At 44.3% G+C, this 13,469-nt stretch overlaps 1 protein-coding gene across 4 annotated transcripts in view; it reads right to left on the reverse strand.

Annotated features, from left to right (window-relative positions):
* P4HA1 (prolyl 4-hydroxylase subunit alpha 1) overlaps positions 1 to 13,469 on the reverse strand; it is a 299,327-nt gene that overhangs the window by 111,145 nt on the left and 174,713 nt on the right. For 2 of the 4 annotated variants that reach the window (XM_069240397.1, XM_069240396.1), the window contains exon 9: positions 4,494 to 4,564. The exons of the other annotated variants lie outside the window; for them this stretch is intronic. In XM_069240397.1, coding sequence (XP_069096498.1) covers positions 4,494 to 4,564 — 71 coding nt within the window. The remainder of the gene's footprint in view (positions 1 to 4,493; positions 4,565 to 13,469) is intronic. 4 annotated transcript variants of the gene reach the window in all.

Here is a 13,469-nt window from a genome sequence, read left to right on the forward strand (position 1 = left end):
TCACACTATTGTGCATGACAGGCTGGTGCTCTCAAACCAGTACATCCCAGGTGAGACTGCCAGGGTAAGAGTTAGCCTAGACAGGGTCACTAAGAGGCCTGTGGCTTTAGTGCCCATAGAAGTGGGTGGCACTCTTAGCTGGAGAAGGGTAGTAGTCAGTACAGACCTCCCCCTTGATTGTCTCCTTGGAAATGACTACCCAGAGGTTAGTCAGAGCCCAAGAGAGAAACTGGTCCAGTGCCAGTCCTCTCCCAAGGATTCTGGAAGTCCTGCCTCTGCAGTAAATGCAAACAGGCCCCAGAAGAAGAAGAAAAGAAAACAGAGTAGGAAGGGTGGACAACCTTTAGCCAAGGTTACAGCAAGCCAAGGAGATTCTGCTCCAGTAGGGGAGAACTCCAAAAATGGCCCTGATAAAGTCCAACCTGACCCACAAGAAGTCCTGGCTAGTCAGGCAACTGTTAAACCTGAGTGGGTGGCTCCTCAGCTAACAGAAGAAAGAGTGGAAGAAGGGTGTTTACTACAAGATGTGGTAACCCCCCACTCTAATACAGCAGACAGGCAACCTGAACCCAAAGAGGCCTGTAACTTAGCCCCTTCCCTTTTAGGTGAAGAGCTAAAGGTGTGGTTCTGGGCACTGACAGCTGTCAGTGGCCTCTGCTGGGTGTTAGCCTTTATGGCTGCACTATCCTTAGCATGGTGGTCTGACCCCATGCCAAATAGCAAGTTAGGCCCCCTGACCCTATTGGTCATGGTGGGGTTACTCCAGCTCTGGGTAACCTCTCTGGGTAAGCTAGGGGTAACCCTGGCCAAGATAAGGTTAGCAGAGGTGGATACCTCTAAGACCAAAATAGAAAGAATGGGTGGAGACATTGAAGAGGCAGACAAGAGGCAATTCAGACTAGGTCCTATCACTGTGGAAGTGGGTCAGTTCCCCAAAGGGAATGACCTGAACAGAAGGATGTAAGGCAGAGTAGGCCCTGCAACTAACCAGCCTATTTCTCCTACTCTTCCTCGCCTGACAGACTAGGAAGACTCTCCCAGCTTGGGCTGAGTCTCCTGGCCTGTGGGCTGGGGGGGGCTTGTGTAAAGAAATGGCTCCCTGTTGCAGTTACCCCCCACTTTTTTGCCTGATACTGATGCTGACTTGACTGAGAAGTGTGCTGGGACCCTGCTAACCAGGCCCCAGCACCAGTGTTCCTTCACCTAAAATGTACCATTGTATCCACAATTGGCACACCCTGGCATTCAGATAAGTCCCTTGTAACTGGTACTTCTAGTACCAAGGGCCCTGATGCCAAGAAAGGTCTCTAAGGGTTGCAGCATGTCTTATGCCACCCTAGAGACCCCTCACTCAGCACAGACACACTGCTTACAAGCCTGTGTGTGCTAGTGAGAACAAAATGAGTAAGTCGACATGGCACTCCCCTCAGGGTGCCATGCCAGCCTCTCACTGCCTATGCAGTATAGGTAAGACACCCCTCTAGCAGGCCTTACAGCCCTAAGGCAGGGTGCACTATACCATAGGTGAGGGTACCAGTGCATGAGCATGGTACCCCTACAGTGTCTAAACAAAACCTTAGACATTGTAAGTGCAGGGTAGCCATAAGAGTATATGGTCTGGGAGTCTGTCAAACACGAACTCCACAGCACCATAATGGCTACACTGAAAACTGGGAAGTTTGGTATCAAACTTCTCAGCACAATAAATGCACACTGATGCCAGTGTACATTTTATTGCAAAATACACCCCAGAGGGCACCTTAGAGGTGCCCCCTGAAACTTAACCGACTATCTGTGTAGGCTGACTAGTTCCAGCAGCCTGCCACACTAGAGACATGTTGCTGGCCCCATGGGGAGAGTGCCTTTGTCACTCTGAGGCCAGTAACAAAGCCTGCACTGGGTGGAGATGCTAACACCTCCCCCAGGCAGGAGCTGTGACACCTGGCGGTGAGCCTCAAAGGCTCACCCCTTTGTCCCAGCCCAGCAGGGCACTCCAGCTTAGTGGAGTTGCCCGCCCCCTCCGGCCACGGCCCCCACTTTTGGCGGCAAGGCTGGAGGGAACAAAGAAAGCAACAAGGAGGAGTCACTGGCCAGTCAGGGCAGCCCCTAAGGTGTCCTGAGCTGAAGTGACTCTAACTTTTAGAAATCCTCCATCTTGCAGATGGAGGATTCCCCCAATAGGGTTAGGATTGTGACCCCCTCCCCTTGGGAGGAGGCACAAAGAGGGTGTACCCACCCTCAGGGCTAGTAGCCATTGGCTACTAACCCCCCAGACCTAAACACGCCCTTAAATTTAGTATTTAAGGGCTACCCTGAACCCTAGAAAATTAGATTCCTGCAACTACAAGAAGAAGGACTGCCTAGCTGAAAAACCCCTGCAGAGGAAGACCAGAAGACGACAACTGCCTTGGCTCCAGAAACTCACCGGCCTGTCTCCTGCCTTCCAAAGATCCTGCTCCAGCGACGCCTTCCAAAGGGACCAGCGACCTCGACATCCTCTGAGGACTGCCCCTGCTTCAAAAAGACAAGAACCTCCCGAGGACAGCGGACCTGCTCCAAGAAAAGCTGCAACTTTGTTTCCAGCAGCTTTAAAGAACCCTGCAAGCTCCCCGCAAGAAGCGTGAGACTTGCAACACTGCACCCGGCGACCCCGACTCGGCTGGTGGAGATCCGACACCTCAGGAGGGACCCCAGGACTACTCTGATACTGTGAGTACCAAAACCTGTCCCCCCTGAGCCCCACCGCGCCGCCTGCAGAGGGAATCCCGAGGCTTCCCCTGACCCCGACTCTTTGAATCCTAAGTCCCGACGCCTGGGAGAGACCCTGCACCCGCAGCCCCCAGGACCTGAAGGACCGGACTTTCACTGGAGAAGTGACCCCCAGGAGTCCCTCTCCCTTGCCCAAGTGGAGGTTTCCCCGAGGAACCCCCCCCTTGCCTGCCTGCAGCGCTGAAGAGATCCCGAGATCTCTCATAGACTAACATTGCGAACCCGACGCTTGTTTCTACACTGCACCCGGCCGCCCCCGCGCCGCTGAGGGTGAAATTTCTGTGTGGGCTTGTGTCCCCCCCGGTGCCCTACACAACCCCCCTGGTCTGCCCTCCGAAGACGCGGGTACTTACCTGCAAGCAGACCGGAACCGGGGCACCCCCTTCTCTCCATTCTAGCCTATGCGTTTTGGGCACCACTTTGAACTCTGCACCTGACCGGCCCTGAGCTGCTGGTGTGGTGACTTTGGGGTTGCTCTGAACCCCCAACGGTGGGCTACCTTGGACAAAGAACTAAGCCCTGTAAGTGTCTTACTTACCTGGTTAACCTAACAAATACTTACCTCCCCTAGGAACTGTGAAAATTGCACTAAGTGTCCACTTTTAAAACAGCTATTTGTGAATAACTTGAAAAGTATACATGCAATTTTGATGATTTGAAGTTCCTAAAGTACTTACCTGCAATACCTTTCGAATGAGATATTACATGTAGAATTTGAACCTGTGGTTCTTAAAATAAACTAAGAAAAGATATTTTTCTATATAAAAACCTATTGGCTGGATTTGTCTCTGAGTGTGTGTACCTCATTTATTGTCTATGTGTATGTACAACAAATGCTTAACACTACTCCTTGGATAAGCCTACTGCTCGACCACACTACCACAAAATAGAGCATTAGTATTATCTATTTTTACCACTATTTTACCTCTAAGGGGAACCCTTGGACTCTGTGCATGCTATTCCTTACTTTGAAATAGCACATACAGAGCCAACGTCCTACAGCACATCACAATTTCAATGTTTTATTACACTTCTTACGTTTACAGAGTTTGGAAAGTGCAGGTAAGCAAGGAAGATTATTGTTCAAGAGTACAGTCTTCCAAAGGCGATTAATAGGTTCAGTTGGGTTCTAATAAGATATATAATGTGGAAAGAGGCTTAGATAAAGAGTTGAAACAAACAAATATATGTCTAAGATTCAATACAATGCTCTACCTACATTTTGAAAAGCATTATCTGTTAGAAGCAATTCTACGAAGCCTGGAATTCATGCAGGTGCTTCAAATTACAAATGCAGAATACTAGCCAGAGTCACCGCTGCATGCCGCTTCCCAATTACCTTTTTTTTTTTTTTTTTTTAAAAGACGTGTGAAGATCTTTTTACAATGCATGGACCCCCTGTTATGTTTCAGATAACATCACATTTTTATTTCGTTCTAGTTCTTTAATCAGATGTATCTTTAAAACACACAAAACGCTTACACATTCCGATATAACTTATCTTTTATCAAATATAAACCAGAATTCACAGAACATTAAAAAAAGAATTGCAGTTGAAAAGACAAATGTGAAACTCGGCAGTAAAAGCTACATGCATTTATTGACCTCTTATAAGATTAGAAACTTTGTAAAGTTTCGTCCCCTCTATAACATGCGAAATGCCAGAAGAAAGCAAACTCTCCAGCAAGGCATGGAATTGTAGTAGGTGAAGATTTTAGTCTTACCTTTTGCTAATTCTGTAGTGTGCAGTCTCCAAAACTCCTGTTATGGGATTTGAAATGGTGGCTCGCCTCAGCTGTGAAGCCAACCAATCAGAATAGTTTCATTATATGACAAATGCTTGCATTTATATTATCCGACCAATCAGAATCATCTTTGTGTTTGGGAGGAGGAAGGTATTTCAGGATGACGCATACAACCATGCACAAGAAAGAGGGATGGAGGGGGGGGGGGGTAAGAGAATGAGGAGGAAAACCATATAGCTCTACCGTATGTGCCACTTCTCAGGGATCTTTAATTTTAAATTTGTGAGGTCCTCTTGAATAGATGAGAAACCTCTGGTGCAAATAGAGTAGATGCTTGACAAAAATACTACAACCAAATTTACCAACTCACTTGGATCTCTTGTCCAGTACCTTTGAAAATATAGTTTAAAAAAGATCCCAGGGAAGTTGCATGGGCTGACGGAAGGGTTTTCTTGTTTGGAAACTTTTATTTACTCATTTAAAAAAAAAAATAAAAAAAAAAATAATAATAGTATTTACATGGAGAACTTCAAGCGATATGTTATCAGCATATTGACATCTGCAAATAAAGTAGAATGTCTCCAGGACTGGACAATTTCTATTAACCAGTAAAAACAGTTAACTGGTGGTTGTGTGAATAAACATATTTAACTTAACAAGAGCGATACTATAGGAAGGTGCAGAATAACTTACTGTGAGAACCATGCTTTCAGTAAAAACTGCAAAATTTAACAGTATTGAGTATTTCTCGCAACTAAAGGCTATTTATGTCACCTAAAAAATGCTCTCTTCAGAAATTAAATATAAATGAGAAGATTCTGAAGTTTAGGGAAAACGTAAATGAGGTTAATAGGTATTGCACGACAAGTATGCAAAAATAAAATCAGTCTTTACAGCCATTAATCACTGGCTGTAGATGAAAAGGTAACTCGTTTTACTTTTTTTTTATTTTGTTTTTCTACACGTTTTCACAGACCGCTTTTTATCTTTTAATTATAGCATATGCAAGTAGAGGGATGTCAATATATCTCCTTCTCGAACTGTGACCACCGAAGGTGCTCCGAGATCACCATGATTAAGGAAGGATATTTAATTAAAGGTATTTGGCTTTGGCATCTCTCGTGGCAGAACCCTGCCAATTTTATGGCAAGGCTTGTAGGCTAAAATGTTGCCTTCTTTACAGCTGCTTGTATAGCAGCAATAAACGTAGGAATATTCCAGAACAGAAACAATATTAAACTCTTTAAAACATCACAATGACCATTCATCTGCCTTTTTTATTTGCTGCTTATGATGAGTGCTTTGAACGTGTGTGAACTTGGATGGCTTAAGTGATGTTTGTGAATTATGTTTTGGGACTGCAGAAGGCATAGTATAGTTTATTTCAAATATTATTGTGGTAGAACGTGCAATTGTATCTAATTGCAGCTGTGTCTTTCATGAGGAGCTTCTGATCTTTATGTATGTGAGCGGTTAGGCTACGTTTGGGGCTGTTGCCTCGTTGCAGAGAATGGCAGGTTTCATAGACAATTTTTTTAGGGTGCAGTATGTAAATGCGTAATTTTGAGTAAACACAAGAGAGCATCTTGTGCTTGAGGAGACTTCCATGATTGGTTGTTTCTCCTTATGGGGGTGCAAGGGGGCGCTCAACATCTGAAGGGGGCACAAGTGGGGGCATCCACTGGAAGGTGTGGGCTTCTCGAGTATCAGTAGCTACGCGTGTCAAATATGTGAATGTGGCCATTCTGTTAAGTCAGGAAGTGCATATTGTACTTCATGTAAGATTAGACCAACCTACTTTGAGGGGTTCAGGGATTGCTTTTGGTGTTTCTAAAGTGACGTGCTCACATGAACCAGACAAGATTCACAAGTAAACAGAGTAAAGGTACCACAGGCAGGTTGTTTAGATCAGTGCTTTCCAAAGTTTTTAGAATCACAGCTCAAGTTTTAGATCAACAAACTTCTGTGACCCACTTAGCTTTAATGCCCATCAGGTGTGTGTTTTTATTGTAACTAAAGCATCATGTGACAGTGCATTATCATTTACAGAGAGCACTACATCTACTAAAATGGCCACTAAATGTGTGTAACGTTTTACTGATAAAACTATATTGCAGACAAATGTTAATGTGTGGAAATTGAGTTTCAGTGAATATTTATCATTTGTGCATGGCCAATTAAAGTGCCTTTGTTTTGATCCTATTAAAACCTTTGCTTCCATCACACCTCTGAATTTTTTTAAAAAATAGCTTGTTTTGCTTTTCTACATGCATACAGTTAATTTACAGGTATTTACAGATTGTTGTGCGTTACAAAAATGTAATCTTCCAGCCTTTACGTTCATACTCTTTGTACTCCAACATAATTAATTTGACTTTTCCGTCTCTGAATGCAAAGTGAGAGGAGTTTATCAACATTAATACCCACGGAAAAAAACGGCAGCAATTTGTCAAAAGACATTGCCTGGCACTTGACCGGCCTTTGAAAAGCAGCATATGCGACAAGATAAACAGAGTTTAAAGGCATCTTTAATTCTTGAACTTTTACGAGCCACGAAAAATCCGCTCGCAATTCTTTCTTTGAGAAACACTGGTTTTGATTTTTTAGGGAAAATTCTGTTAGAAGGTCAGTGAATGATAAGGCCGAACCGAAAAAGAAGGTTTTTCGAAGAGATTGGATGGCTGGTGATGGCGAACCTATGCAACCTGGTATTTCTAAAAAGGGACAAGATTGTTGTGAGAAAAATAATTACGTTTTAGAGCGATTAGTTGTTAGAGTGCCTCTGCCGAAATACAGTTCGCTGTGAGATGTGACTATGGTGCTGAATCTGTTGAGAACATGGCAGCCAAATGAAAAAGTTACCATTAAAGAGTTCACCTATCAAACTAATATTGCTGTGCTTTAGTGCCATACAGCAGAATGTCGTGTGTGAGTGCGTAAGATGCAGCTTCTAGGAGTTATCAACCAGAAGGGTTTTGTTTTTATGTTCGTAGGAAACCTAAGACTAGGCCTTTAAGTGCCTTTTATTCATTTTCTCAGGCTAAGTTTTGTGTAGCGAAGTGTTTGAAGGAATAAGAGGAGAAATGGATGTCCAACAGGGTATTCAGAGAATAATTTGTTAGTGTCTTACATACAGATGTGCAGGCCTGCTTCCTCTCACACTTTAGCAAGATGCTTGAGAAAGTTGATGAATTCGCAGGAGTGGGTGTATATCTATGTTTGGTGTGTATTCAGTAACAGTCCCTGTGGGAGGACGGCTAAATTATATTTTGGGGTCACAAAAGGATGATGGGCGTAGTGCTGAACATTTTCAAACACTCACTCCCAGTCACAGATCTGGGTTAAATCCATTGTTGTTTTGCTCACCATGGCACCCCAGTTTGGACCCAGCCATATGCCAATAAGTCTTGACCCTATTCCCCTTGGGAACACTGCAGCCCGAACTCCCAACCTAGGTCCTCCCTGACTGGGAACATGCATCCTCGGACCAGGCTAGCTTTAGTCCAGTGGCACAGCAAGGAAGGGACTCACGTCGGGCATACATGATATTTTTGGGTTAAATGATTTGGCTGGAGATTCTATTTCCAAGAGGTTTAATTTCAAACCTACTATTAGTGTTGTGGAGAATGTTATTGCAGGGCTTTGAATAGGCATAATATTAACCAACATTCCTAGGCATAAAATTCAAATTTTTCCATAACAGGGTGGGTAGAAGTAGAACAATTTTATTTTATCTCCACATTTTATAAAATAATGACAAATTGGGCCCCATGAAACAAGTTACTTACCTTCGGTAACTTGATACTCTAGCCAAATGCAGATTCCACACCTTGGAATACTCTGCAGGCACCAGCCTAGAACTGGTGATTTTTCCATAGCAGTGCTCTTGTGTGCGGCACGTCAACTCCATACTGCCCTAGAAGGGACAAAGCAGAATCGCATATAGGGGCCACCCCTGCGCGCGGACATCAGTTTCTTGTTTTTGTCTGTACCCTCAGATGTGGGGAACAAACAATGGATGGTTTTAGTGTTCTAAGAATGAACTTGGGAACTTTTTCTTTTTTCTTTTTAATAACACAGACCTCTCTACAGACCTGGGATGTGAGGGGGCAGTGAGGAACCTGCTTTTAGGTGACTACCAGAAAGCAAACTCGTTCTTCTGATGAGTATGTCTAACTGCAGATTCCTAACCTTAGAATAGGTGCCTGAGCAATACCTTCCAAGGTGGAGGGTCTGTGGAGTGTGCTTAAACAAAATGTTTTGCAGGACTAAGTAGGCAAAAGGTCCCTCCCGCCACACATGGCAGTCAAGGCATTTGTGCTTTGTTAATGTATACACTGATGCCCATGTCGCACCCAAGCAGCTGTCAACAGGCACTCCTCTTGTCAATTTATTGGTAGCAGCGATGACCCTGGAGAAATGGACTCTCAGGTCCTCCAGAGACAGCTTCTTGGCCACTGCTAAGCAAATCTTAATGTAAAGGACTATCCAGCTATACAAGGTCCTCTTTTGCACAGCCTTTCCTTTCCCTAGTCTAGAGAAACTCAAGAAAGCTCAATGGTCCTTGGTACGATCAATATGAAAGCTTAAAGCCATTTAGGGGTTCAACCAATGGAGCCTCTCCTCTTTCAAAGGGTGAAGGAGAGAGAAAGCAGAAAACACCAATAGAGTAATGGATCGCCATATGTTGAAGAAAGCCATGGCTTTTGGTGAGAAGGCGTCCAAGTCTTCAGCACCACTTCATCTGGGAGAAAAGTGGTGAAGGGGTGTTACACTGACAGTACCTGCAGTTGACAATCACAATGAGAAAGATGGTCTTTAAAGTCAGGAGAGGCAGCGAGCAACTAAGGCCCCACTATGGCATTAAAAATGGCTTAGGAGGAGATGTGTGTCGAACCTTTTATAAACCACATCGCAACAGGTGATTTGAACAAGGACAGTTGGTCCACAGACCTACAAAGGTAGAAAAGGCCAACAAATACGCTTTTTTTTTTTTTGGGGGGTCAACTAGAGAGCATTGCTGTGCTCCAGACAAAAAAAAAAAAAAAAAAAAAGACACAAACATCGGACACTTTTGCCTGTAAGGAAGGGGGGGGGGCATGATTGAGAACAGCACAGTTAAACTCAGAGTGCCTAGCATATATGGATTTTTATGGAAGGGCACTTGGCAGCAAAGATGGCATCCATTACTTCAGGCAGTAAACCAAATGCATTAAATTGCCGCCACTCAGTCTCAGTGCATATAGGTGTAGATTTGCCTGTAGGATCCTACCTTGTTGCTAAGACAAGAGGTCCTGGTTAGGGGCCAGTCAGATGGACAGATGCTCATGCCTTGAAGATTCGGTACCACACTCTCCTGGCTCAATCTGGAACCATTATGATCATTTGGGTTATTCTTCATCTTCTTCAGAACTCTGGGGAGGAAATGTAAGAGCAAAACGGCATAGGATTTCTGGGTACCATTTTAGCTGGAATGCAGCTTCTAACAAGTGCTTTTGCAGAAACAACGTGCAAAAATTGTTGACATTGCGCATTCACAGGTGGTGAAAAAAATCTAGCCAGGGTTCTCCCTGTTATAGGAAGATTCTCTGTGCCACTTTGTATTGCACGAGCTATGATCTTCCAGACAACGCCTGCTCAACTATTTTTTCTAGTTACCCCTCGACCATTCACCCACCAATAATGGTTTCTCAGCAATTACTCTCGGTGCCTGGTGTTCTTAAATTGGCTTTGTGTATATTCATTTCACAGCCCTGATTAAGTCCTTTCGGAGGGATCAAGCACGCTGGCTGGGCTGTTTTTTTGTACTGAAGAATAAAAGTGTTTTCAAAACTACACTATGGCTCCCATGTAAATATGGACTGAATGAAAAACTTGCCATCTTGATGAACTGACTGATATCCTAGTTTATGGCTACATAATTGAACTACCCAGGTGTCCCATTGTGATTTGATAGTGCTCCCTTTCCGGTTGACATTGTTCTGTTAGAAGGTGGGATCAGAGAGCAGCAAGATCCATTGAATGTGTAGCTCTAGGTTTTCAAAACACACACACACACACACACCCACCCACCCAAAAAAAAAAAAAAAAAAAAAAAAAAACACGCACACACATTCAATATTTTCTCTTTCTCTCTCCCTGGTGCGGTCAGGGCAAACCTTTCTATTGCTCTGCTTTTGCGTCTTTCCTTTGTGTCGTTTATAGTCAACCCCAATGAGGACAAGAGATCTGCTGTCGTCCAGAGGTGGTCCACCATAGTGCGATGAGCTCACCTTCAGCAGCCAGTCATCGAGATACAGTAAGAAAAGGTATTTCTGACCTTCAAAGATGGACTACGACCACCACAATCACTTTTATTAACACCACAGAGGTGCTGGTGAGGCCAAAGTAGAGCCTGGCAAACTGATAATGGTCGGGCCCTCCTTGAAATGGAGATAAGATCTATGCACATGCAAGACAGGTTTATGAAAATAACATTTTGCATCTGGGTCAGTGTGACTACTTTGAATTTGTCCTGCAGGAAGGCACTCAGGAGTCCTTTTTTGGGATGAGGAAATGGTGAGACAAACAACCCAGTCTCTTCCAGACTTCTGTATCCCTTTGATGGCAGCACTGAGGAGCTGCTAGTGCACCCTCCTATAACAGGATGGCCTGATGCTCGGCTGAAATTATTATGGTGAGGAAGGAATAGTGGGTGGGGCAGAAAAGAAAAGCAGGGCATAGCCATTTTGAACAATTTTGAGACCCATCTGTCAGACGTGATGGATCACCAAACATGGAAATTCTGAATCCTGCACCTCCAATGGTTGGGCATGTTCGAATAAGGGCAAACTTAGGTAGTTTGCTGGCCGTTGTAACACTGGTGCTGAACGCCCTACCTAAGCAATCTTTAGCATTCAGTACTGCTAGGATAACATTTTGCCATACCCTGTCCATTATGTATTATCTCAGTCAAGGAAGGCCTACCATTTTCCCAGACCACCGCCAAGAGAGCTCTGACCATGTCCCAAAAGGCATGTGTATAGCAGGCCAGCAGAAAACTGAATTTATAGACCAAAGTGCTAAAATGGTGGAAGAAAACATGCACTTGCCAAAAGCAGCAAGTCCCTAACATGCACCTGCCTGAAGCAGCAATTCAATTGGATTCCCTATATAGGAGTGGTTGGAAAGGAGTTTTGATTCACTCTACAGGAGGAGGCTTACAAGTCTCTCTTATGTGGTGCTTCTTGAGAAAATCTGGGTCATCATGCGCCAGCATGTGACATCTGACGACCTGCATGTTCACAAGCAGGTAAGAAAAAGGCTGCACCCAAGTAGCCATCAAAGCATCCTGTGAGGCTTCAATAAAAGTATGGGCCAAGGCTGCCAAATTTCTCTCAGAACATTTGTTTTGGTCTAGATGGAGGATCGCTGTAAATTCTAGTTCCTTGGTTCCCCTCCAAACTACCAGCATAAATGAGGCACTCTTACATGGGTGGCCCAAGTGGAGTGTCAAGCTCGGTCTCAGGAGAGGTATCAAGCTCACTGGGGTTCAGCCATCCCCATCACAATTATCTACATCCTGGGATGTCCGCAACTCTAGCAGAGGATCCAAGTGAGACCAAAAAGGTAATGGAGCCTCTGCTGGTAGTTGTGACGTGGCAGATCTTGGATGACTACCAGTTGTGCTTTTGTAATTTTGTAGTGGAACATCGGCCATGCTTGGGCCGATATTGGTTTGGGGTCTGATGTTTGCATTGGCACAGAATCCTCCTCCAGTCCCAGGCTTGCAGGAACTGGTGTGGATCTCAGGTTGGACTCTAAGTCTGTATTGGTATCAGTAAGGCCTGACAATGGGGCCCAAAGGTACAGATGGCGCAGAGGAAGGGCCTGCCTGTGGCCCCTGAACACCGTAGAATCATTTAGGAGTCGTCAGAAATCTGGCAAAGACAATCATGGAGCTCCACATCAGAAGGCAGAGAAGGAAAGGAAATTAAATCTGCACTCAGGTATATATGCAGGTCCTTTCCATCACTTTCTGGGGAGGGATGGAGTCCCCGGAGGAGCTGTGTCTCGCAGGAGCACTGCTATGGAAAAATCCAGATCGTCTGGTGCCTTAGGCGTAATACAAGTTGAGGAATCTGTGGTCAGAAGCAACCTTCAGAAATATCTCCTTGTAATGGTACAATTAGGAACTAAATAAGGAGAGACGGTAACTTAGATTAGTGAATGAAGATGGGAAATAACATCCTCCAGCCAGGAGTCTCACTATACTTTGAACTAAAATGAGAATGTATAAAAACCTCTGAGACTAAAGCCTCTGTCTTCAGAGCACAATTAGACGAAGGGAAAAAAATGTCCCGGAAAACTGTTTGACATTATCACACAGCACATTAAAACTGTACAGAACATTCTATGAGAGCACATCCAAGAAAACGTGAAGGCCTATCTGACTGCTTTACAAATGATTAACAAGACTGAACTGTCACTTCCAAGTAACTCAATAGATAACCCTACTTTTACCCCTACCCCAAAAAGCAACACAATCTGGATCACGTACAGGCAGGTCAACAAAAACTAACTTATAAAGACAATAGCGAATATGAGATCAGCCGGATTTGTGTAGGAGATCTACTCCACCCGAATTAAAGAGATCAGCACTCACATCACGCCTTAATGGAAGCAGATGATCAATTCCTTGTTGGCTGGTGTGAGGTTCAAACTGTCTGGTGACCTCCATGAATGAAAAAAACTGGAAGTCACCCTAGCAGAATTTAAATACTTCTGTCTAGTCAAAAAACTCCCATTACTACAGAAAATTACTCATAGCTGTGTCTCAACTCAGACAATTTATTTAAGACTGCAACCTACCTGATAACGTTGTCTAGATCCAGATCGGACTGTAACACAGAAGCATTCATGCTACGGATTCGGGATGATTCGTTTTTTACATCTCAAATGCAAGGGAGTCTCCTG

This window comes from Pleurodeles waltl, chromosome 6, assembly GCF_031143425.1.
Source record: "Pleurodeles waltl isolate 20211129_DDA chromosome 6, aPleWal1.hap1.20221129, whole genome shotgun sequence".
NCBI classification, from domain to species: Eukaryota; Metazoa; Chordata; class Amphibia; order Caudata; family Salamandridae; genus Pleurodeles; species Pleurodeles waltl.